The sequence below is a fragment of the Stegodyphus dumicola genome, chromosome 6, assembly GCF_044657685.1.
Source record: "Stegodyphus dumicola isolate Sdum_Otavi_A_Nest chromosome 6, ASM4465768v1".
In the NCBI taxonomy this organism is placed as follows: Eukaryota; Metazoa; Arthropoda; class Arachnida; order Araneae; family Eresidae; genus Stegodyphus; species Stegodyphus dumicola.
Genome location: NC_140773.1, coordinates 101,247,612 through 101,275,332, shown reverse-complemented (window position 1 = coordinate 101,275,332; position 27,721 = coordinate 101,247,612). Strand labels below are relative to the sequence as shown.

The window sequence follows — 27,721 nt, the reverse complement described above, 5'->3', positions numbered from 1 at the left end:
CTCTCCATATGATTTAATGATTCATATTCCCTTAAAAATGAAACATAAAGTTCTTTCATTACAGAATCACTCGACAAACGTTTCCACAACTGATTCAGTCTTTTTTCAGCGATTTCCTTTGAATCCCCTAATTGTATGTTTTCACCAATATCTGGCTTGAACGGCATTTTAACCACATATCTTCCATCCGCATGCCGGTAAAATGAGTTTTTAAAACGTTCGTTGCAATAATTTAATTCAGAATTAACTGTAGATTTAGTTTCATTTACTTCTTCAACTTCCCAGAATGACTTTACTAAGTTATTTAACGAATTAATCTCTGTTGACAAAAAACAATAATTTAAGTCATAATTTTTTACATTTGGAATTCTAATGCTTCCAGAAACTAAAAAGCCGAAGCAGCTGTTTTGAAGAAGTAACTCATTATCTTTTAAACGTATTATCTGTTTTTAAAAATTCAAAAAATAATTCCGTACCTAATAATAAATCTACCTTTTTTGCCTTGAAAAATTCATCATCAGCTAACTTTATTCCTTTCGGAATATTTAATTTCGAAATATCAATAGATTTCGATGGTGTCATGTCAGTTATTTTGGGAACAACTAATAACTCTATTTCCCATTCATTTTCCTTTTCTAAGTTCGATAAACGCGTCTTTATTTGCGATTTAACATTCAAAGTAGTGTTGCCTATTCCACTAACTGGAATAAATGCTCGTTCTTTTTTTATTCCTAATGAGTTCATAACACCTACAGTACAAAAATTACAAGTCGAAGCTGAATCAAGCACGGCTCTAAAAGGAATTCGTTCATCGTAAACATCGCGAAGATAAACAATTGCTGTATTTATTAACACAAATTTAGATTTATTTGCAGCTGCCATCAAAGTTGTGTGGGGGGGAGAGGAGCAGTCCTCTTTCCTATTCACTGACGAAAAGTTCAAGGTCAATTCATTTTCTTTCGATGATTCATTTTGTTTTTCGTCAATTTTATGTAACAGCGAATGATGTGTGTCTTTCTTACAGACATAACAATTGAGTTTAGCCTTACACTGCGATAATACGTGTGATGGAGAAAGGCATTTAATGCATAATTTATATTCTTTAACAAAATCATACCGCTCAGAAACAGAAATACTCTTAAATTTCGAACAATGATAATTTGGGTGTGGTTTTTTACACATAATACACTTTCGAAAAGGGTTTGTTTTAGTTACCAAGGATTTTGAATTTCTAGAGCAACTTAATTGATTTGATACTCTAGTAGCATAGCTCTGCTTAGGAAAACTAACTTTGTTTATTTCTTCAAGAATGCGAATTCTTTCTTCGAAAAATTCTAAAAATTCATCAAGTTTGGGAATTTCATTTGATTTTACGTTTAGTTCAAATGCTTTTCTAGATTCTCTATCTAATTTATGCAATAAAATATTTAATATCAAAACATCAGATAAATTATTTCTATCAAATTCTAATACACTTAAAGATCTCAAACATCTTTTAACATTATCTACCAGTGATCTCAACTGAGAAGGTGAGTCATTTATTTTTTCAAATTTCAACAAATTATTGATAAAGGCATCAACTACTGCTCTTTTGTTTTCATATCTGCTTTCAAGTGCAGAAAATAGCGACTCAAATGTATCCTGACATGATTCTAACATTTTTGCTTCACCTTTAAGTGATGCTTTCAAATAAAACAGTTTCTCAGTATCATTTAAATTATTATTATTACCAATCATAGACATAAATTGCACTTTAAAATTTTTAAAATCTTCATATTTACCATAAAATTGAGGAAGAGGTAAATCAGGCAGTTTAAAATTTGATTTAGAAACAGTTTTGGTTTCAAATTTATCTTTATTATTTGTTTCACAATTAGAAAGAAAAATTCTAAATCTTACTTCGAACTCTTCGATGCTTTCTTCCAATTCTTGTGTAATGCTTAGATTATCCTTCAAGTCAATTTCCTCTGGCAAATTGGTATATTCCACTATGAGTTGTTTAACCCGAGATTTTAATTCCAACAAAGAATCCAATTTAGTCTTCATAATAACATCATGGTTGAGTTTATTCTCCTCCATTTTATACTCATCAAGGAATTTTATCAAAGCTCCGAGTTTCGTTTTCACTACGCCGCGTTGGCGATTCAATGAAACAATATTAGTAGCCATTTTCTTCTCCGGCTAACGTGAGACCAAACTGTTCTTGCCGAAGATAGCTCGAACTTATTTAATGATACTTAACTTCAGTAAGTGGACTGTAATATTAACAATAACAATTTTATTTTAACAAAAACAACATTATTGAATACTAGCACACGCATGTGCTTATAGTTACCTATGTAACTTAGCTAAAGAGCGAGCAACCATATGCTCTTACATCAAGTCAGAAATCATTCATACTAATAAAGCAAAAACGAAATAACTTTAGGGTTACACTAAAGCCAAACTCTGCTTGGCGTAAAACAATGCTGCCAAGCAATACTCTTTCAGACACCGAACACATATAATAATTTCAAAATGCATATAACGCTTTATGTTCCGACCTGGTTTCGATTCCAGGCGAACGAGCTCGCTGCATGGACGTTTTCCCTATGTGTAACGGGCATACGAGGGAATTTCCCTTAGTAAAGTCGTTCACGAAGGCATCCCTTTTCCTAGGCAGATAGTCCTTCCCCATTTTAATAGGCAGATAGTCCTTGCGTGCTCTGCCATACTTAAATAAACGAAACAAAACCTATTCCGTTTGAAACTACGCGATCAGCGTCTTGTCAGAATGTATTTTGAATAAGGTTAGAGTTCTTTCGAGTGGCCTTTTTCAGTGCATTCAAATATTTTGCATGAATAATTAAGCAAGTGTTTTACTGTACCATATTTTTATCAAGCTGTTCTCGAGAAAAAGAAATTCGGATTATTCCTCTGAATTATATCACATGCTGTAATTCAATTTGCATCATCATTCTTTCTTATTACTTCCAATATCTTCGGTGTTTAAAGGAGGAACATTAAATATGACAGTGAATCAAATAATCAAAACTGTATCGATTTGCCATACGCGTACGACTGGATATTTCGTTTCATTTTTAAATAATAATTAAAAGTTATCACACGTATCAGTCAAATAATTTTTAAAATGCATGATATATAAAGTTTCATTTCATCAAATTAAAATCTAGTTACCGTCCGTTAAAAATAAACTTCGAAAGCTATGTGTTTGTTTACTGTTCTTTTACGAGTAGTTTAAGTAATATTTCAACAATAGAGATTTGAAAAAAATTTCATTACTGTTTATATATATTATAAAAGAAGGGCTTTACAAATCTATGTACAGACAAATTTTCAGATAGATCGTATTCACTTTCGTTCGAATTAAAAATTTCAAAACAAACTAAAATTTAATTGATTAAAAAAATTCTACGGAAATAGTACACAAAATAAATTTTAATGCACAAGTGTTTGATGTTTCTTTCATTATATAATCAGGACTCTTTTTCTAAGATTTTAAAGTTATGCGATACAATGCATATTCACTTTTTTGGGGGGTTCTCCGTTGTTTATGTGTATATAAATGCTAAAGCCTCGTTCTTGAACTCCAACAGCTGTCTATGGCCCACCATTGAATAACTATCATTATTATCAATATTAAAGACGAACAGCTATAAAAATTTACTGGAAGGATTCAGACCCTGTCACAGCATGTAATAGAAATGTATTTTAAAGCTGAACGATAAATGATGCTACAGAGAAATAACCTAAAGTGAAAAGGACAAACAAACATCTGCAGACATCGAAATTTCTCAGCAATGAAACTGCGATAAATATGCGTTTTTAAAAATTATTCATAATAAATAAATTTGAATTTTTAAATTGCGTATTATTTATTCAAAAACAGGAAGAGGAAAAAAGATTTTTTAACCTATTATCCTATTCTTTATGTATTAATTTTTCAGTTAGTCCGATTTTAAATAGTCTGAGTAAATGGTGGACCGATTAGCCAGGCTGTGAAAAATTTTTGTTTTCAATTTAAGTTTAAATTGCATTTTATTGTTAAACAATTTCAAATCCATGTGAATTTTATTTTACCATTATCGGGTAATTTAATGCTTAAAAGAGTAAAGCAAAACTTGCTTCTTATCTTCCTCTTTAATTTTAAATTTTTAACGCAAGGGAGCGTTAACTCAGAAAGGCTATTAATTTCGTTTTGCCATTTTGCGTTGTTTCACTTTTCAAATTGTTGCCACCCAATATTATCGCCCTGTATTGTATTTAAAGAAATTAAATAATGAAGAATCTGCATGAATGTATGTATGTTTCGCGCACTGTGAAATAACAACGGTGCCCAGATACTTTAAATTTTGAATAACGTAGTAATTCAAAATTTCAAATTCAAAATTCACTCCACTCAAATATAAGCATCTGGAAGCCTGAATTTGGAATTTGTTTTATTATTCGTTTCATATTTTGTAATACTGTGGCGAATTTTTGATTAACAAAACTCAACGATTTCAAAGCGAGTGATGGCAACACTGTACGGGAAAAAAAATATATATATATATATATATATATGTATAATAATTTATTTCCTAAACCGTATTGATTAATTGATTATATTATCTCCTAAGTTTAATTAAAGTAGAATTATTTTAAAAGTGTGCATCCATACTGCTAAGTTATATTTTGAAAGATGTTTTGAAGTAATTTGAAAGCAAAATGTTAATAATGTTTTAACGGGGACTGGAGTTAAATCATCACGAAGAATAATATTACAATTGTAAAAGTAAAAATTAAAACATGTAATTATTGTCATTGATCGGAAATTAGTTGACTTTTCAAGGGGAAAAAACCAACTCCCGTTCAATGATCAATAATTGATAGAAATACGTAAATATGAAAGTGTTTCGTCTTTACTCGAGTTATAAATTAAAGCCAAACCGGCAATTCTAGTCAGGCCAAATATTTCCGCGAATAGTTGTTACTCAAAGAACTGATTCTCATGAAGCATTTTAGTCAATTCAATTTGGAGTAAAAATCAATTACTGTAGAGAAATCTTGTAAAACTCGAGTAATCGTCCCCGACACTATCATCTTTATGTATTTGAGTACTATATTATTTGTAGAAATTAAACATTGGAAATTGTCATTATGAAATCGAAATCAAAGTAAAGTTGAAATAAACATAGAAGATTATAAAAAAGATAAATAATGCAAACTTTGCAAAAACAAATCAAAGAGAACATAAAAATAATATAAAAATAATATAAAAATAAAATAGAAAATAATATAAATAAGATCAGTGAATGTACATGAAGATATAAAGGCCAGAAAGGTATTAAGTAACTTACATTCTTTCTAGTGGGGGAGTTGGCAGTGTGTTCTCTTCGTGTCTGACTCAGAAGTGTAGGGTGTCCGAAAATTCTTAGCGGCAGTAGGGGCTTTGAATTATATCAGTCGGCAAGACTTGGGTGAAGAAATTTATGGTAGTGGGTGGGACTTGGAATTCTTGAGGGATGTATTTTGTGGAGTTCTTATCTGAGAGAGACCGTCTGTTAAGATTTTTTTAAAAATACTAGTGAATGGAAATTAATTAATTTCTGGCTAATTGTCGTGTCGCAATGATTAAGAATTTAAGAAAGGAAAAAGGCATTTTCGCTATCCAAGAGCTAGTAGACAGTCTAAAGGCAGGAAATAGGCCAATTTTTTTAGTAACAGTATAGTAACAGTATATGTCTGAAGACAATTAGCTTTTTACAATATATACAATTGAGTAATTACACTATATACAAATCTTTCAACTGACAGTCATCCAACTTATACCGCCTTCTCAGGTTTAGGAATAAATTATCATATCCCTATCAGTTAAATGATTTAGAGTGAGTATTTAACGCCTGCTCTTTTAAGGCAATGGTTGATAAATTGAAAGGGAATTAGATTATTTTTGAGAATTTTGATAAGGATCAAAATTTCGCGTTGTAAATCTATTGTATCTGTGCATATAGTTTTAATTCGTTGTATTTGATTAATTATAGTATTGTTAATTACTTTTTTGGATATGTTGGAGTTCCAATTTATTAATTTGTTAGTATTGAAATTGAAGTTTCTTGTTTTGTCAAAAAGTAAAATTTTTTTGTAGTTAATGATTTGAAGATCTAGAAAGTCTATGCTATTTTGTGAATTATTAGTTTTATTAAGTTTAAGACAATTCGGATAAATGTCGGAGTTTTCAATTTTACCAAAATTATTAATTGTAATAAGGTCATCAATAAATCTGTAGGTGTGTTTGTAGTAATTTAACTCTTGTGGTTGTAGATTTTTTTGGAAGTTAAATTCTTTGACAAATAAAAAGATATTACAGATCGAGGTGCTGGAATGTAAGCCCATTGGCAATCCTCTGACTTGTTTAAAAAGTTGATTTTGAAACTTGATGTAGTTATGAAAAAGTGTGCATTTTAGGTAGGTTTTCCATTTGTCAAGAGTCATGATATTGAGTATATTAGGGAAAAGTTTTGGTAGATCAAGTAGACTGGTATAGATTTCTTCTAGAGGAAGTGAGGTATATAAGTTTTCAAAATCATAGCAGTTAATGTTTTGGATGTTAATGGTATGAATGGTATTAATGACAGGAGTGTTATTATGAATGATCCAGCAATAGTTATGATTAGTGTTACAATCATAGAAAATAAATTTACAGATTTTATTAAGTTGAATTGAAAAATAATAGTCTATATTTTTCTTGTAATTATTAGTTCCATTAGCTATAAATCTAAATTTTAATGGTGTTTTATGGAATTTGGGAATCGCATAAAGATTAGTAAATCTGTTGTAGTTTGCATTGAAAGTAATATTGAGTTTCTTATGAAAAGTTTTAATCCTGTTTATTATAGATGTTTCTGTAAGGTTGGCTGATTGATAAGTAGTTGCGTTGAGAAGTTCTTTATGAATAATCTCAGTGTAGAATTGTTTTCATATAATGCTAAAGTTATTAGTTGTTTTATCTATTTTTGTAATAGTAAAAAGCTGTTTTAATTTACTAATATCAGATGTAAGTTGCGACCAGTTCAGTGTACTTTTAAATCTGAGGTGACTGATTTCTGTGGATATGCGTTGAAGAATTTTAGCTTTCCATTTTAAGAAGGTATCTATGGGAAAATTCAGTTGATAGCTTGCTTTAACTATAAATTCGTTGATGTTGTTTTCGAAAGTCTTGTAACAGTAATTTGTAGTCATGTTTCTGACTGGTCTAAATTTTGTACCATAACTCATTAGTGTTTTTAGTTGATGGTTTTGTATGATATTCAGGTTGCCAGTAATTATGTGCTGGTGATGAGAATCTACGTAATTGCTGTAAATTGGTGTCTTACAATGTCATTCTGCAGTTTCATCTATTTCATGGTGGTTAGTAAGCAAGTTGCTTAAGGTCCTTTGATATTTAAATGCAATCATTGGTATAGTGTCAACTGCGGGGAAGTAATCTTTACAATCTCTGATGATTCTTGAGAAATGAATATTGTCAAACTGCGGATGCAGAAAATTGACTTTAAAATAAATTTTGCGTTGAGTGAGACTATTAGAGAGTCTGAAAAGACTAAAATCAAGAATCATGTCTTTAATGATTTGTATGTCGTCGTAGCTTTCTTGAATGAATTTTTTTAGTTTGATAAGGAATTTATTAGTACAGGAGTGTAACCAGTTGAGAAGTTTCTTGGGAAAACAGTCTGAGTCAAAAAAACATTTCAATTGTTTTTTCAATGCAAGTGTATCCAAAGTGGATAAAAATTTCGCATTATTTTTTATTTTGCTTCCTCGTTTTTCCTCTCTGCGTTTTGATGCTGTAGAGTTTAAATTGGCTGAAAATAGACTTCTTAGAAGTATCTCTATGACTATGTATATAAGTGTTAAGTCCATATGGATAAAGTGAACGTTGTTTTAGTATATAGAGAGATTCCTGAAAAATTCGTGTTTTGTGATTGGGTATTATATCTAGTATCTGAAGTTGAATAGAGTTGAAGTCATGGTGTTTAAAGTGTTCTAATTCTGCTGTATTAAGTTGTGATGGTGTACTTATTTTAATGTTATTTTTTTGTGCGTTGAATTTTTTGATTTGAGCTCTATGGTTATTGATTCGAAAGTTAAGATTGTTTTTAGTCTGTCCTATATATTTAATATGTCAAGTACCGCATGTAATCATGTAAATACAGTTAAATGTTTTTCATAGAAATTGTTTTTTGGGTTTACCTGTAGCAGGCATGGCGTTAAATTTTCAAGTTTGTCATCTAGTGGAATGACATTTAGTGATTTCAATATGAGTTAAACTAGCAAGATATAAAAGTAAGGAGGCTGCTAACCTTCAATACAGTAAAGTTTTTGTATAAGAACTTTAAAACTTAAAAAGGTTGGAGATAATATATAAAGTGGGTACATTAGGTAAGAGATAAATAGCGCTAATAGCTGCTATTTAGCATATCAAATGTTGTATGAACTTAAATCCATTTAGTGCGAATACAAGTTATTATTACTTGCGCAATTGCTGCAAAGTTAGTTAATAATAATTTATTTCCTAAACCGTATTGATTAATTGATTATATTATCTCCTAAGTTTAATTAAAGTAGAATTATTTTAAAAGTGTGCATCCATACTGGTAAGTTATATTTTGAAAGATGTTTTCAAGTAATTTGAAAGCAAAATGTTAATAATGTTTTAACGGGGACTGGAGTTAAATCATCACGAAGAATGACTGTTTATCGGAAATCCTAAAGATATGCTATTTTAAATATTTTGCGATATTGCAGTTGAATTGAATTTTATGGTTTAAGTGAGAAGAACGTGATATTTACTAAATAAAGGTAACAAACAAAACGTTAAAAAAATGCCCCTTCGGGCGTAATAAAAATTTGAAAGCTTTCAGTTTTTTTTGTTTGTTTAATTAATTTTAAACGTGGTTAAATTCATATAAATTTTATTTCACCGTTGTTCGACTGCCCCACAGAAACCAAGTTTAGCAAGTTATCGCCAAATGAACAATTGGGCGTATGAAGTGGCACAAACTCTTCATTCAGGCCGCAGATGATTAGGTGTCGGGTTATTTTCACGTGTTCCTTAAAAAAGAGTGGCTAAGAAACCAGCGCTTAAATTGTGCTGGAGCCCAAATAAATTACGATTCTAGCCGGAGCGCACCGAAGCCCTAAATAAGATGAGCTCCGGTACTTCTTTTTATAAAACTGAGCCACAATTTCAAGGGAAAAAAATTAGAATTCCTAACGTTTTAGTTTAACAATAAGCAGACCTTGCAATATACTATTTTTACGAATTTGGTATTTAAAAAGCTAATGTTAGTTCAATTATAAATTAAAATGGTTTTATTTTTCGCGCAGTGCAGCGCGTGACGAATATTAAAAGAAAGCTAAGCCGGAAAATTGAAATTACAAGAGCGCGTGCATTAAATAAATAAATATCTCTTTTTGATTTCGAGAAAGTACTGGAAAATTCTAGCGCGTGATTTTAAAATCTTATAAAAGGAGAAAAACATCGGAGTTTGTAGTTAGCAGTTGTTTAGTTTGTTGTTGTTTAGAAAACTACTGTTGTTGATTGTAGCGAATTCGTGGATTAGCGTTCTTTAGCTGTTTTGAATTACGTTCTGTTGGACATTTGAGTAGTTAAAAGATAACTACTGTGAGATATTGTAATACTGCATGATAATTTGAGAAAATTTAAGCATTTTTGTTGGGTTAATAATAAATTTTTGTTCATTTTTCATCGGACTTGTGCATTCATTTCATAACGAACCCGTACGCACGCAACAATTTTTGGTGTCAGAAGTGGGGTTTGAATGCCAATAACAAGAGCGATGGAAGAACAATTCAGGCAAATGATGACTGCATTTGCTGCTTTCCAAGAAAAGATGGAAGGAGCCGTCAACTCCGTTAAGGAAGATATAAAAGCTGTACAAGAGAAAATGGATGCTGGTCAAATATCCGTTAAGGAAGAAATGAAATTGGGCCAGGAATGCGTTAAGGAAGAGATGAAATCCCTTAAAGACGAGATGAAAGCAGGTCAGGACGAAATGAAAAGAGAAATTACCTGCGTAATAGAAAATAAATTTGAGGCTATGGAAGGCAGAATAGACGCGGTTGAAACTAAAGTTGGACAAATAGAAGAAAGAGTTTCTTCGGTAAAAGAACAAGTAGAAGAAAGAATTTCTTCTGTAAAAGAACATATAGAAGAGAGAGTTTCTGCCGTCGAACAACAAATTGATGATAGGGTTTCTGCTGCCGTCGCCAAAGAAGTTGACAGCCTAAAGAAGTGCATAGCGACGGTAGGAAACAATTCTGAAGGTTTTAAATTTTTATCGATGCCTGCTCGTTCCGTTCTGAAACTATCTACATATGATGGGAAGACCTCCTGGCAGGTGTATAGGACACAATTTTCTATCGTTGCGGATGCGAATGGATGGGATTCCCAAGCTAAGGCCTGTCATCTCGCCGCTTCTCTGAGAGCAGACGCAGCGGATATCCTGCAGACGCTTCCCGAAAATCAAAGGCTAGATTTCGAAGCTCTATCCGGCGCTTTGGAGCTGCGCTTCGGCGAGAAATGTTTAAAAGACTACAGCAGGCTCCAATTAAAATCTCGTCAACAGAAGCTCACCGAAACGCTTCAGGAGCTCGCCACGGATGTTGAAAGGCTGTCACATCACGCCTTTTCGGAGTGCCCGACAGAAACAAGGGAAATCCTGTCCCTGCAATATTTCATCGATGGCATCCGGGACCCTGAAATACAGAAAGCACTGCGAATGGCGGATGTTAAAGATCTGAAAAGCGCTTTAGTGTATGCCATGAAATTTGAGGCAGCCCAGCAAGCCACCCGTCGAGACCGCCATCCAGTCAGAGCTGCTCAAGTCCAGGAGCCAGGGGATCAAGTCACTGCTCGTCTAGACGATTTAACTAGACAACTGAACGCCTTGAGACAGAATATTGGTGACAAGAAACCGACCGTAAAGTGCTGGAACTGCGGTGCTGAAGGACACATCCGACGAAACTGCAGAACACCCCAGGGCACGGATGCTAAGACCGCTCCTAACAAACAGCAGGGAAACTAATTAGTGGCCATCTCGCGGGGCGGAGGTTGCCAGATCATGAAAAGCCCCAGTTTAAAGCGCTTCAGATTTCTGCAGTGAGAGGCGGCAGTAATGGACTTTTCATAATAGGACATATTAATGGAATTCCTTGCAATATGATCGTTGAGACAGGAGCTAATGTTGCCATCATTCGGAGAGATTTAGCTCAACAGTTTAAAGATAAACTTATTTGGACGCCATCCTGTGTTACCCTTCAGACTGCGTCTGGTGAAAAGATCGACATAGCTGGGAAGTTAAACGTAAAAATCACATTTGGAAGTGCCGCCTACCATCACACGGCATATGTGGCGGATATTACAGATCCATGCATACTCGGATTGGACTTTTTAAGGAAATACAATTTTTCCTTAGACTTGAAAAACAACAAACTGCTTTCAGGATCTGAAGACATGACTATCCATCCTAAGAAGGGATCCTCACCTGAAAATGCCGACGCTTTGTCCGAAAGAACCAGCTCGAGAAACAGCCGAAATCATGCTAGGGTTGACAAGAAACACCAGACTACCAGCTATTCTCCATCTCAGATGCTCTTCGGTCGAGACCTTCGTCTGCCTTGTGACCGCCTGTTTCATCGCCGTACGGATGCGCCTTCATCGCCTGAGGAACACATCCAAGATGTCAAGGCCCGTTTTGAAGTGATGCACCGTTCCGCACGAAAGCGAGTGAACTTGGCGACGGAGAATGTGAAGACCAGATACAACGCGAGAGCTACTGGACATAGATTCAACAAAAGAGACAAGGTGTGGTTGTGGAACCCGATTCGGCGAAAAGGAGTCAGGCCTGAATTACAGTCATCTTCGGATGGTCCATATACAGTCCTATGTGGGTTAAGGAACAGCGAGTACAATAAGAGTGAAATACTGAAAAACTGCTCAAGCTCGTCCTATAATGCATGCTCCTATGCTCAAGCATCGTCTTCCCACAGTATTCACTAATGTAACCAAATACACGGGGCGAAAAGTCTAGCTAGCAACTTTACATTTATCCTTAGGAATCAGATTCAGAACTCATTTTACCCCGGACATACATCTGCTTGATGGCTATAATTATATCAGGAGAGAGCCGCGGTCGAAGAGAACGTTCTCTCACACCAAGATTCCCATCATTTTTAGTTTCCAACCACTCATACCCTCACGCTCTCACTCTGTTTCGCCATGTTTTTAGCATTGTCTGAATTTTCATCAGCTATACTTTAAGTATATTTAATTTTTTGTGATGATAAAAGAACTTTTTTCTCCCTACGATCAGAGCTTAAATTGGGCCGGTGCTTCTTAGTTTTTGTAATAAATCATAATTCTAGCCGGAGCCCTAAATAAGAAGGCTGCGGCACTCCTTTTATGTAAGTGAATAACTATTTCAGTAGAAATTTTATTTCGAAAATTTTATTTTTAGCAATAAAATTAAATTAAAAATCGCTTATTAAATTTTAATTTATCTCGTCGCATTTAATTAATTTAATCTTTAATTATTTCAATAAATAATAATTAATCAATTATCTAATAAGTATCAATTAAATTATAATTAATTAATTATAGAATAATTATTGATTTAATAACAAATAATATATAATTAATTGCTTATATGATAATTATTGATTAAATAACAATTAATATATAATTTATTATATAATAATTATTGATTAAATAACAATTAATAGACATTATTATCAAATTAATTAATAGCTATTTAATTTTAAAATTATTGATGAGTTTAATAGTCATTTTATTTATTTAGTTACTTCTGTTCGTCTTTGCTGACGATCTTCCATAGGGCTCCGGAACTTCTAAATTTAGAAATTAAGCCCTGTAAGAAACCACTTTTTTCCTACTGGATCAAAGTCCACGGCTAGAAGTGGACATCACCGAATTTCGTGGGCTTGTTCTGATGTTGCTGGACAATGGAGAAAAGTCACAACAATAGCAAAACGTAATTAACTTGAAGAGCAACGAAGGCTCATAAGTTTACAGATATTTTAAAAATATGTGGCGTCAAAAAAAGATGATTAAATGAATTTCTGGATTTTAAAGAAATTATACTTATCAGAAAGATTACAAAAAAAAAAAAAAATATTTAGAAAGAAAAGTAAAATATAATTCATCATGTTACTAAAATAAAAGAATTAAAGAACAATAAACTTCATCGCAAATAAAAATAAGAGCAGAATAAAAATTACTGAACTGAAATAATTAAAATTTTCATTGTTTGCTTAAATAAAGACAGCTTTTGTATTTTTCTATATTTATTAGTATATTTGAAATAATAAAGGAGCTATCTGAAACTTACCAAAATGCAATCCTCCTGTCGTTGTCGAATTGATTTTGGAATTACTCATAAAAACCTAAATCTTCTTTTCAAAATGTCAGGGTGAGAAAAAGTAGCGGATTTTAGAATAAAAATAACAATAGATTTTTTAGAGACCGCTTTTACAGTATAGATTCTTCAAGCTTTTGGTCGCTTAGCAAAGACCCAAGGCCAGAATTTTTTTTTTTTTTTTTCTGTTTCTCAAAATTCTCAGTTCGGGCATTCGGCTTTTTACTACTAAGGAGAGAGCCGTCGAGTTTTATATTAAATCCTTGCTAATCAATCCAATATCAGGAATTAATGTATCAAAATAAAAAGAATATTATAAAAACCTTTTTTTGTAATTTTTATCCATCAGAAATTCTTAAAATTGCCCTGCATCTATAACTTGGCAGCATGGAGGATGCCCGGGGGCCCAGGTCTGCCCCCCCCCAGCTACTCGCATACGCCAAATACTGTGGCGACAAAGGTTATTCGTTTTATTTCACCCGTGACTATCCGAAGCACTTTGAAAGGAAAAGTGTCACGCATCGAACATAAAAATCTAGTGACCGCAATTCAAAATAACGAGTTATACGACTAAGGCGAGCTTAAATGCATCGATTTATTCGACGATGTCTGTGTCAGTGGAAAGTAAAATGTTTAAAAGATTCAAGAAGTGAATTAATAATTTTGAGAAAATCCCTTTTCACGAATAAGCCCTTATGTTTAGAGGCACATAAGCCACAGATTTAGTGCAAAGCAAAAGTTGTTTCAATGATACCATACAAGCAGTGTTCACAATTTTTGGTTTGCGGCACGCTGAATTAGCACGTACGCCAAAGTTATCCATTAATTGATGCTAGCCATAATATTAACACAAATTCACAATTTAATAATAGTTGAGATTAAAAATAACAAATACAATATCGGAATAATTTGGTAGGAGGGCCCAATATTAAGTCGGTGAACCACCGCAATAACACTTAGGAATCAGCGGTTGATTAATTTCATATTCCCCGTCTTACCTCAGAATACGCTTGAGATTACAAAGCATTAATAGAGTGCTGCCATCTAGTGGGAAAAAAGAAAACGATTTCCTCCTGCTTTCTCAATCAATGAATCGTTAAATACAAGTTGACCTTGAAGCTGTGATGTGTTGCTCGTAGCTTAATGCATTTCATTTCAACAAGTGAGGAGTGGGATATAGATTTATCTCATATCGTAAATAGAAAATGGTCTATTTCTGTTTCCTGTTTAATTAACGACTTACAAGCCGCAGAATTATATCCCTAGCTCCCAGTTATAAATATACATTATCTTATCAGATAAGTTATCTGTATGCCACAATTCAAAGATTCGGACCAGAGAATTGTTGATAAACAAATGAAAGAATGCTTAGATAACGGGATAAACATACCTCTTCGAATTATTCTGCTCCTGTAGTCTTGTGTAAAAAGAAAGACAATCCTTGTCGATTATATGTTGACTATAGGAAATTACAGTTACAAAGTATTAACAAATTATCAACAGTTATCGCTGACTATACATTACGGAGATATTTGGCCTAACTTAAATTGCCAGTTTGGCATCGCGTTATTACTTGAGTAAAGGACGAAACACCTTCGTATTTAATTCTTAATTATTGTTCATTGAACGGGAGTTGGTTTGTTCCCCTTGAAAAGTCAACTAATTTCCGATCAATGGCAATTATTACTTGCTTTTAATTTAATTTCTTTTTCCAATCGAAATTTTGTTATTCATGATTTAATTCAAGTCCCCGTTAAACATTTTTTAACAATTTACATTCAAGTTACTTTAAAACAATTTTCGGAATTAAACTTACTTACTATGGATTCACTTTTTTTAGATAATTCTACTAAAATTAATCTTAGGAGATAATATAATCAATATTTCTTTAGTACATAAATTATTACTATATATATATAATATTTGGCTATGCATCATGAGCTTCGCGACAAATTGTTCCGTTAAATTTTATCTTGCTTCTATAGCGCATTGAGACAATTAAGCTTGAATTGTATTAGTTGTTTATTTTACTTATGTCTATTTCTTACACATGCTTAAGGCTTATCAAAGTTCTGAATAAATAAATTCCCACATATACTTAAGCCATATGAGGGCCGGCGAGAGATAGCTTACCTCTTGATGCGGTCTTTGTAGGTCCTAAATTCTGCGACCCGGTGCCGCCTTACGAACCTGGCACTGGCATTGGTTCTTAAGTGAATAACAAATCAGGTATTCTTAATTCAAATAGTCCTAATTGTAATCTTCGAGTCTATGAGTATCATCAACATAATCTATTTTTAGCATATGGAGAGAAAGGTTTGGTAAATTTTCCCTGTAAACATTTTTAACGCATTTAACTTAAGTCTGTAATCATCACGAAATGTAATATCAACATAAAAGGTTACCATACTCCTTTGTTTTGTTATTCAATTACTAACATAAAAGAATTGCTTAGGCATTGCTACATGAGTCATTACTCAAATTGTCATGTGTTGATAAGCATGCGGTGATGAAAGGAAAGTATAATAAATAATGATGTTTCGGTTTGAGATGTGTGCCAAAGCAGATGCGCAGCCAAATTACTGATCGTACAAATTTATGCTATAATGATTGTTTCTTCAATAACAAGGTAGCTTATTTAGGGTCGAAGTGAAATTAAGAATCGGGATTCCGCAGGTGTTTTATTATGTGTGGAGGGGAGAATCAAATGCGTAAAGCCTACGAGAAAAACGTTGTTGGTGGTTTTGAGGTCCGAATCATTCCGGATAATGGACGTCCGGATTTTGGACTTTGTACTGTATTAATAGCTGAGCTTCTCTTTCAAGAAAATATTGCAACAACTCAGTGTATTTTCGATAATAAATGCAATAAAATACATCACAGTCACTGTCAAAGAGAACATATATAAATGCCAGTTATGAGGACATATCTAAGTACTAGTTATAGAACATCACTTGTATTAAATGTTCTCTAAAGTACTATATTGGTGACATTCACAGAAAACCGATATTGTTCGGAAGCGCGGTGCCAACTCACTACTGGTTATTGAGCTCGGGATAAAATTATTACTGTTTCTTATTGCAAATTTAATGTTTGCAGTTTTAATTGAATAAATTTCTGTCTGGATAAATTTAATTTGGATAAATTTAATGTCTTCAGTTAATTTTGCTATTTAAACAATTCTTGCTGTTCCAAATATTATGCATGTGGTTTTTAAATTGTATGAAATTTATCTGTTATATTACCATCTTGCAATATGGAGTACCAATAACTTATAAAAGATGTGAAATACTTAATGCAACTAAGCCAAGTATAATACTGAAACAATTTGCAGATTTGATAATATATTAAACGTTTAATAATGATGTCTGTGACTTCATTGCAAACACTGTGTAATAAACAAGTATTTTGGGGGGGGGGTCTTTTGATTATAGAATTTATAAGGGACTAATGAGGAACTAGGACAGCCAATGCGTGAAACCGCATAAGCATTGCATAAAACCGATATTGCGTATATAAGCACTGCATAAAACCAATATATTAAACCACCGATATCAGCTTTCGATCGACGCAATACAATACAAATTTTGATAACGTAAGAATTAGTAAGAGAATTAATGCATATTTGTCGCTCTCACATTATTCTCATATGCCTATGCCTGACATTGCCTGAGGTCGACACTAGTGTAGCATCGATATGGCGTAACAGTGACACTAGAAAACAATGAACATTGCATAATGTACCCAAAGATTATATTTATCAACAGTATATAAGCAAGAGGGAAAGAATTTGATTAATTTAATATTTCTTTATGCTCCGTTCAGATGTGGCATAAATGTTATAAAGGCATAGTCATAAGATATGAGTTCCGTTCACATCTTCGAGACAAAGTCTAAGCCGTAGCCAATTAGAGAAGCTAAATTTGTGTCATGTGTGGGTGTGTATAAAATTTTTCCGCTCAATAAGTTTCGCGAGTTAGCTGTGACTGGTCGATTCTTATATCAAGTCGGCATAAAGTTGGAAACTTCGAACTTTACGTCAAAATCCCTAAACCAGTCTGTGACGTAAAAGGTCTAGATTCCTAGCAACGAAGTTCGGCTTAAACCAGTTATGACGTTTATACCACCGTTTGAACGGATCCTTGCATAGGATCAACACCAGCATAGAGTGGAAACCGGTTTATGCTTTGGCTTGTTGATCCTCTGCTTACAGAAGGGATATCGGTTCTATGCAAGTATTTTTTTCTGGTCTTAAGCCGCATTTCGCTAGGAGGCCTGTATCATGCTTTGACTGAAATCCTCACACGAACCTGAGTAAAATTATACCTAGATCTAACTAGATTATTTCTATACGAAATATATTTCCTACTTGAAAATCTTTATTTGAATTTACCGGAAACACTAACTTTTTGCTGAAACCACTGACTCGAAGAAACAAAATATTACCCTTTTCCTTGTGAGGGGAGTTTCTTATTAAGGATTCTTCTTACTACGAAGTAGAAATTTATTTCATATTTCGAAGTTTGCTATTCAGATTACTGTGGTGATTAAGATTATGTTATTTTAGAAGTAACAACATTAACTTTAACAATATTATTTATTTATTTCTCTCTATCTCTCTTTTTTGTTTTGTTTTGTTTTGTTTCGGAAAAGTGAGCGAAAATAATTTGATTATATAGAGGGAAAAAAGTTCAGAATTCTGCGTATGTCTCTTAAAGCAGGGGGAAAAAATGTTTAATTTACTTAACTTTCAATGCTAAGCAAACTACTTAAATGGTTGTTCAAATAATGATATTACTTATAATACAATTGCTATCATAATGCCCGAAAAATTACATGTTGATTTATTACAGATAGGCTTATTTGGCTCTATGGGCCGTAATAAGCTAATTAGAGACAAGTCACTATGGGCATTTTGCAATGTATAACCAGAAAGTGAAATTTCTTAGAAAAAATTGAAATTAGGTAAAGGGGAGATGTAGTGCGTCTCGTGCACCAGTCTTCATGTACAGCACATAGCCTGGAACTTTGGCAACAGTAGTATTCGGACGAATAAAAGGTTGTCACTGTGTCTCCAGAATCGAGGTGCAGTCCAATTTTTCCTTAAAATATTCTGACACGTAGAAGACGTATAGTGTGGACTCAGGGCAAGAATCTGACACTTTTGAGGGTTGAATATGTTCCTCTTTGTGTGATACATAAAGTATTGCCTAACAAAGAAGAACTGACTAGAAGAAAAATTTCTCTACGAAAGTTCATCTTGATTAACTTGTAAATCAACTTTCATCGTATCCAGCATGAGGAGAGCACTGTATATTTTACGATTTTATGAAATGAGCATTGGGGAAAAAAAAAAAAAAAAAAAAAATTGCATCTCGATTTATTAGCGTGGAACGAATTCCAAAATCTTAAGCTCATGGTAAAATTTCTGAGAAAGTCTCTTCTCATTTTCTCAGTTTAATAGTTATTGTATAAAATAATTTATGAAATAAAATAATATTTCAATAATGTTTCATTTAAAATTATTTGCATAAAATATATTACATCATTACATCTTTATACGTTTTTTTAAGGTTTGATTGACTATGTACTGTATAAAATGTAAGCACCTAAAGAATTCCTGTTGATTTTACAATAAATCTTAATTAAATTACAGTCATAAAACCACGGTATTGAAGTTAATTTATTTAACAATTAAGTATTCAAGTACATAATTAAAACATAGGAAAAAAAAGTCGTTTTCTTTCAATTGAGCTTAACTTAACGATATCGCTCGTCAACTAGAATTTGAGACGATGACCTAGTGTCTGATTTTGAAAGAAAGGGATATAAATTTTAATATGCAAGATAAAAGATAAACATGCAAGTTTAAACTTCTGTTTCTGCTTCTAATTTGACATTTCTGAAATTCAGACTTGAAACATTACATGAAATTATGCATATCAAACATAGTACAGGGCTATCTAGAAGTCTAGGGCTCATTTACTTTTACTCCTGGGTAAATCCTGTTTATTAGATTGTGGTAAAATACATTCGAAGCTTACATAATAAATGTAAAGACTAATTCTGAAGACGCTCATATATGGCAGCACCTAACATAGGTTAACATTTAAATTTCCCGAAGACTGTGTTTTCACTCTTTCTCCTCCAAAAAAATTCTACACATTTGTAACTTTTCGGGAAAAACTCCCGAATTTTGATGTACTAAATGTAGAAGATAAGACTAGGCTTAAGTTAATCTGTCTTAAAAAAAATAAATAAAAAAAAAAATAAAGCTGAGTCCTACTTTGCGATGTCATAAGGTTGTTAAGGGTTAGTCGAAAATGAACCGAACATAATATATCTCCTCATGGTGTTATCTTTTCATCCTATTTTATTTTCGAAGCTCAGAAGTCTGAAAGCATAAAACAGTGAAGTTCTGATTTCAGAAATAAGACGCTGATTTTCGAAGACACTAGCCAAGTTTTCTGTGAGCAATAGGAGTAAGTACTAAATAGCTACCAATAATTTTACATCTTAATAAGTATGATAATTTCAAAAAAAAAAAAAAAAAAAAAAAAAAAGAATTTATAAACATCATGATCACGTCGCAAAATAAATTGTCCTCCTCACAGTTTTATGAGGTGGTGGTCTTAATTTATAAAATCCGGTGTCTGCTACGAAGTGTTGGATACATAAGCGACGGTAAAAGTTTCTATAGAAAAGAGAGGCACAAAGACGGAAGACAAATAATTATATCTATAAATTTTATTTAATTATTTAATTTGTTGGTTCATAAAGATAATATAAAACTCATTACTGCATCAACAGAAGAAAGCAAATATTTTATATAATTTATTCATACGTCAATACAAAACTACATTTTTTACTGACTGACAGATAAAGAAGACGTTTTTCAGCCACTAAATTGGGGAGAGGAATATCAAACTTAGGTGCAAAAAAAAAGGCAAGGGGGAAAAAAGGCAATTTTTCTTGAAAGGAAAATAATTTCCTAGCATTTGATACTAGTTTTTTTAAGTGCAGATTAAAAAAAATAATAAGGCCCAGTGAGTATGAAAAAAATAATTATGAGCCAGAGAAACAGAGAGAAGATAAAAGACAAAAAAAACCTCATCATAAATGCATCTTACAGTGCAATGAACAAGGTGACCTATCATCTAATAATAATGTTCCTAATGTTCTGTTGTAAATATATAGTATGTTGAGTGAGGTGTTGTAAATTCAAACTTAATGTAAGTATTATAGAAAAGGAAAGTTGGTTTCAGGAACTGAGCATTCCTGAATATTTGTTTCTTATCACAGGATTAATATGACTTTTAAAAGATAGAAAAACTCATGAATCATTATAGGGATAGCACACTTGAAAATTTTAGGGAAAGCCTTTTCAATAAAAAATGGCTTTTGAAAGTATCATTTATATGGATAACGAAATCATTTGATTGTGTGAACAAAGCATTCAACTTGTTAAAACAAATTTGCAAAATGTACTGAATTTAATGGATATACATGAAATCAAAAAATATGCACAAATTGAACAATCCTCCTATGTATTAAGAGGTACGTCATAAAATTCGTTAAAATCTAGCTAATATGAGTTTTGAACTTTAATTCGAAATCTTTTAACAAACAATAATTGCAAATTATTTGTATAAAGAAGCATGTATCTTTGAAATGTACTCAAAATTTCAGGCAAGAATTCCTTCAAAGATTTTTTAGTAGTTTTTACAGCATTTTTTTTTTTTTTTTTTTTTTTTTTTTAATCATTAAAGATGTGAGTTTTGAAGAAACATTACCAGACTTACGATCAAAATAGAATATATGTGTTTTTAGATTTCCTAATTTTAACAACAAGTATTTTACAGTTTATGATTATAAAGAGAATACATGCATATGCCATTTTCAGGCTGGTAGGCAAATAACTACTCAGTTATTTGCCGACCAGGCAAAGGCTGTATCTGCTATTTGAACAATTATTTCTTCATTCAGCTTTCTTTTCTTTCTATTGAAGTAAGCAAATAATAAAAATACGAAGTGTAGTTAATAGTAAAGAAAATAATATAAATTAAGAAAATCATTTACTTAATTAAAGCTACTGCTTTCTTTTCTTATTTTCCTAATAGTACTTGCTAGTGAGTTCATATAATGTCAAACACCGGAATTTCGATTATGTTCAAGTGAATAAATACTTTGGTTTTGGAGATAACTTTATAGCAGTGGTTCTTAACCGGGGCTGCCCGCACCCCTGGAGGTGCGGGAATGTATTTTGGGGGATGCGGGAGAAGCCCGTACCTAACCATAAAAATTATTAAATATCATTTATTAAATTTCTTATAATAAAATATTTGAAATCTGCAATAGTGTCCCCAATATTGAAGCTCATAAAAATTGGTAGCACCTAGCTCACTTATCGACAAAAGACACAGGAAAGAGCCGGTGCCGATGGGCGTATACACTACGCTACGAAGGGGCATGAAACGCTACAAACGAACGCGAATAGGCAGCTAGGTGACGGAGAAAAGAAAAAAACTTTGGGGGAATACAAGCGGAGAAAGTTATCCCAGCTTGCGCATGCGCTGAGTTCAATATGTGCTACTCCAATGGAATCTACGGATTCACAGATTTGTATCTGCATCTACTGCGCCTGTGTTAGGTTGAGTCAAGTTGAGTCAACTATTGTGTCTGCGACATGTGTATTGTGTATTCTGACTTGTCCAGAAACCTCTTGAGACTAATACATTCTTAATTGCCCGTTCAAGCCGAATAGAATTCAGTGATATTACAAACGTAAGAACATTATATATATATTATATTACATTATTTCTAAATAATTAAATCGATTATAGTGAACCCCACTATGTCAAAAAAAAAAAAAAAAAAAACGACAATGGAACGATAAGTATGCCGGTTATGGATTTACCTGCACAACCGAATCTGCATCTTGTATTCCAAGATATTTTCAAACAGCAATCTCAAACCATCAAAGTTATTAGATCACTTCAACAATCTGCATGGTGGCGAAAAAGCGCATAGCATGAACAGCTTGAAGTCAAAGTAGGCTCGGTTTGATACCAGTGGAACTATCCTAAAATTTTGCGGACCAGCAATTCAAAAACCTTTATTAGAAGCGTCATAACAAGTAGCATATTTATGTGAAAAAAAAAAAAAAAAGCTCACATGATTGCTGAAGTGTTGATTAAACCTTCTGCTTTAATTATTGCTAAAACAGTTTTAGATTCGGAAGCACATAAAAAAATCCAACAGATTCCATTATCGAATGATATTATACGATCGCAAATACAAGATCTCAGTGAAGATATTTTAATGCAAGTAATTGAAGACATAAAAATCAGTCCACTAAAAATAAGCATGCAACTGGATGAGTCAACTGATGTTGATAATTGTAGCCAACTTTTGGTATTTGTCAGGTATGTGAAGGAAAAAGAGGTGATAGAAGAATTTCTATTTTGTGAACCACTGGAGGTGAATACGAGAGGAATTGATGTTTTCAATCGCATCAAAGATTTTTTTACTAAATATCAATTACCAATGAATGTGATTGGCTCAATATGCACTGATGGAGCCCCAGCAATGTTAGGCAAAAATTCAGGATTTTTTTTCACACATAAAAAGAGAATTACCGGAAGTTATAATAACGCATTGCATGTTGCATCTTCATGCACTTGCGTCGAAAGCATTGCCAGAAAGTTTAAAACAACATCTAACTACAGCAGTAAATGTAGTAAAATACATCCGAGGGCGAACGCTTAGTCATCGCATTTTGCGAAGAAATCGGTGCTGATCATACCGTGCTCCTATATCACACCGAAATACGATGGCTATCTAAGGGTCGCATGTTTAACAGAGTTTTTGAATTGCGTGAGGAAATTATTCAATTACTGACTAGTCAAAACTATTATTTAGTAAAAGATTTTGAGAGTAATGATGCAATGCTGAGGCTGGCCTACTTAGCAGACATATTTAGCCATTTAAATGAATTGAATCTATCAATGCAAGGATTTGGTATAAATATAATAATATCTAGTGAAAAATTATCTTCATTTATCGCAAAATTAGAAATTTGGATACGTCAAAAAAGGAACCTCGCTTCGCCAGTATAATAATGAACAAACAACAACAGACTAGTCATTAATAAAAATAATGTTGTTTTGTATTTATATAAAATGTACAATGTTTTTCAATAAACAATAAGTTTCGCAAAAAATGTATTTTTCTAGACTAAAAAAATTAAAACACATTTTTCAGTGGGGTGCGGAGATATATTTTCAGATTCAATGGGGTGCGACTCGCTAGAAAGGTTAAGAAACACTGCTTTATAGGTATTCAAGTTTTGTCTCAGAATTATTGAGAGCGGCATCTTAGAGAAACTGTTTACTTGATTCATAGATTGATTAAACGGCAAGTAGCTAGCTAGATGGAAATATGCACCTTAAAAGATGAAATGAATAAGACGTTTAAAATTTAGTCGCAGTGTCATGGACAAGATATGATAACAATTTCCATAGCTATTCTACAGTTTGGTCGTGCATTGATTATCGGATAAGCTGTTAATGATGCTGTCTCATCATAGTTTATTGCTCTTTATATCAAAAGAAAACTTCTTCAAAACTACATCTTAAATTGCTACGTGTCTCAGTCTTCTGCTCAGTTAAGTCCAAACGGTGCTACTTTGGTAGACGGTTGCACGGATTTTGGCGATTTTTTGGCGATTTTCCTTTGGCGAGTAATACAACTTATAGTAAACCCATTGATGGATAAGTTATTTATGGTAACCGATACTTTGTTGTCATTTTATTTAAAAAATAATACGTTTTATTGTGCATAAGTTCCGTGTTTAAAATATTATTTATGGCTTTTAAATATTAAAAATCAATTTAATTTTGCATTTTTATTTGAAATAAAAATTTTATTGTTTATCATATTTTATGAAATTTTATGTTGTGGATGATGTAATCAATGACGTCACCTCACTTTAAAAGTAATTCGTTTTAATATGTATAAATTTAATCTATTGTTTTAAACATTATTTATGGCTAATTAAGACACAATAACACGCCGAATAAATACTAATTCAGAAGTCAAACAACAAAAATCAGCGTTATATTTACAAAATTTTCACAGTATTATTTATGGCTGTTAAATATTAAAATACAATTTAATTTTGCATTTTTTTTAAAAATGATTTTATTATGTATGAATTTTTAAATAATTTTAGTTCTAGCCGTGATGTAATAAGCTCTTTGATTGGTTATAGAATATTTGTGCATTAACGAGCTGTAATCAGCTCCCTGATTGGTTACTGACAATTTGTGCATTTCCGCGTCGTTTTAAAATTTAATTCATATCTGCGAATTCCTTCAAAGATGTTATCTAAATTATGATTCTGATTTTTTTTGTGGTACTTATCAATAAACAACAGGTTAAATACTCAAAAAATGTAAGTACATATTTTTCTTTTATTTTATAATTGTATACTTCAATTTTTGTTAAAAAAATTAATACTCTATTTTCAGAAATTGCTGAGATAATTATTTTCCATATGTTTTAATGTTAATTATATTCTATATAACGTATTTTAAAGTATTTGAATTTAATAATATTCTAATTCTTTTAAATGTTGGTATGATGGTTTTTAATTCGATAGTCAATTTCAGTAATATTTTAATCTAATTAAACGTTGGCCCAATGTTTTTATTCTCTTCTTTGCTATATGAAAGTAATAATAACCTTACTTTAGTATTTTATACTCATAGTAAATGTATTTATTTACACTTGTCTGCCATCTTAAAAAACGACATTTTCAACAAAAAATTAATCCATTACTTTAACGATATTTATTTTCTTTAAAGTTTCGAATACTTTACTATGCGTAAAAACAGCGTTTTTCAAGATGGCTGACGTTTGTAAAAATCGCGGCCAACAATTCCGCCAACGTAAATCGCCAAAAATCCGTGCAACCGTCTACTAAAGTAGCACCGTCTAAACTTAAATTTTATAGCAACAAGAAAATTTTGTTTAACTCTTAGATGAATATTTCGAGCAAAAGGACAGTTTCTCTTTCCAAAAAAACATTTAATGTGCTCTAATTTGATGCAGACCGACTCGAACATAAGACACAGGAAAATATGTTGCGTAAAACAGATAACAATGAATCCAAGTACTTCTTACTCTTGATTTACTTCATGTTATGACCCCGGGAACGGAATGAATCCAACGCAATCAGCCTGCAGCTTCTAAAAGGTTACTTATGGAGGGGACATTATACTGATTCGGGAAGGAACTTCTTTGGGCGCCTACAATCATTTTTGTTTATTTGCTGGTGGATCAATGAACTCACAGAGTTTTCGGATCCTTGGGTGTCATATGAGAGTATTTGCTTCCACTACAGGTGAATTACTTGTTTAAAAGATAATGATATCAGTAGCAAAGTAATTATGCCTTGAAAATCACGGAATTCAACGAAGGAAATAATCAACTCAGTCATTAGTTTCCAATCCGATTGAGCATTTGCAGTATCCACTAAGAGATAGAGTTGTCATATTTCTCAGAACACGATCGTTGAATGAACTGCTAAGAAGGAAAGACTTGCATCGGCTTTAAATCCCAAGTGATCCAGTGTGATGCCTTGAAAATTAAGATTTTGACGTTAGCTGTTCTTTAAATGAATTCAGTTATCCCATACATATTAATTGCTTAATGGAAAATTACTATTATTTATTCATAAATCAATGAATACTTCTATATTTAAAAAGGCTATAGTGTCCTATCTGTTGTAATATTATCACAATTGTCCTTTAGACCCAAGTAGATTGCTAAGCGAATTACCTCTCCGTCTAATGTGAATGCAACAAAGCCCTAAGAAGATTTTAAATAACCTTTTTATTTAACATGAATTAAACAGAAAACACCACATTAAGCTGGATTTAAAATTTAAAAGTATCGCATCTGCATACTACTCAAATTTGGATTATTAAGCTCTCTCTAATCTTCCAATGACGCGTTTTAATGTTGACTGGCAGCAATGCTAAAGCCAGAATATTAACAGGCAGGACTGGGAGGCAGAAAATAAGCTGCAAACGATGCCCAAAACTTTATATCTCAAACATTCAAAACGTTCGCCTTCTTTTTAAAAATCCTTCTGTTTAATTTGCATTCTGGTAGCTAACATAAAGGAGAACTTATATAAAACAGTTAAATATCATACAAATTGGTTAATTAACATAAAATAACTCAAAACTGGTTGATTCGTTCTTTTTGTATATTTGTAAAATATGAGTATCTCATTTTCGTTTTGTGTTATGATATTGCTGCGTTGACATCAAAATATTTAAAATATTTTTCATATAATTAAATTAGAAATATGGATTTTACCTTTTAAACCTGATAACTGAAATATTAGTTCGATTATTTATCAAAAATCAAATTAATTGTGGAATATTTTATTTCGAAACGTAATGAATAAATATACTTAAGATACTTCTTCATTTAATGAATTTTAAAAATAGAAGGAAAGATATAACATAGACATTTTAAATTTGCAGTAGTTAGTTTTGGACCCTGAATTATAACGAGGAAAGTTTCGAATCATTTTTATGCATATCGGTGTAGTCAATCAGTATGATAGAGTGAAACTCATACGACAAAACAGAAAAAAAGAGACTAAAATTTACCTTTTTATGTGGGTGTTGCATTTACTTCGTTTTCTATTATAAGTTTAAAATTTCGTAATTTTTCTTTATCTGGATAGTTTTTAAAATTTTACAAGAATATTACTTTTGATGCCACGCTAAAGCGATAACGTGAAATTTGCCTGCAATAGATGAGGTTGTCTCATCTTCTTTAGAGCAAATAAGCTTAAATTTTATGCAAAACAGCGTTTTGTAATCTTGGCTTATTAGATAATTTCAAAATTTCAGTGAGGCTTTGAATTACTTTTCAGAAGATTTTAGTGCTTATTAATAGAGGTGATAATGCTTTTCTGAATTAATAAAAACATGCTGTGTAGTAAACTTTAAACAGCGAATGTCTTTTAGAAAGCCTCAAATTGATATTTTATCAATTCATATACTTTTAACGATTTTATTAAAAATTCATCATTATCGATTGTGAAATCATGTTGAAATACTGTTAAAACCTGTGTTAATCAGCTTTTACATGAAAAATAAATTTACGTATTCTACAAACAGCATAGTCTAATGTTGTAGTAAATGTTTATTAATTTGGTTTATGACTCGTAAATTTAAAGATGAAGTTAATGCCTTTTCTTA

The 27,721-nt window shown here is 32.1% G+C and overlaps 1 protein-coding gene and 1 long non-coding RNA gene across 2 annotated transcripts in view; one reads left to right on the top strand and one right to left on the bottom strand.

Annotated features, from left to right (window-relative positions):
* LOC118181231 (uncharacterized) overlaps positions 1-2,389 on the bottom strand; it is a 123,107-nt gene extending 120,718 nt beyond the window's left edge. Inside the window, exon 1 of the mRNA XM_085818711.1 lies at positions 1,900-2,389. Coding sequence (XP_085674837.1) covers positions 1,900-2,169 — 270 coding nt within the window. The 5' untranslated portion in view covers positions 2,170-2,389. The remainder of the gene's footprint in view (positions 1-1,899) is intronic.
* The window catches only part of LOC118195337 (uncharacterized), a 116,486-nt gene that overhangs the window by 32,646 nt on the left and 56,119 nt on the right, over positions 1-27,721 (top strand). The window lies entirely within an intron of this gene.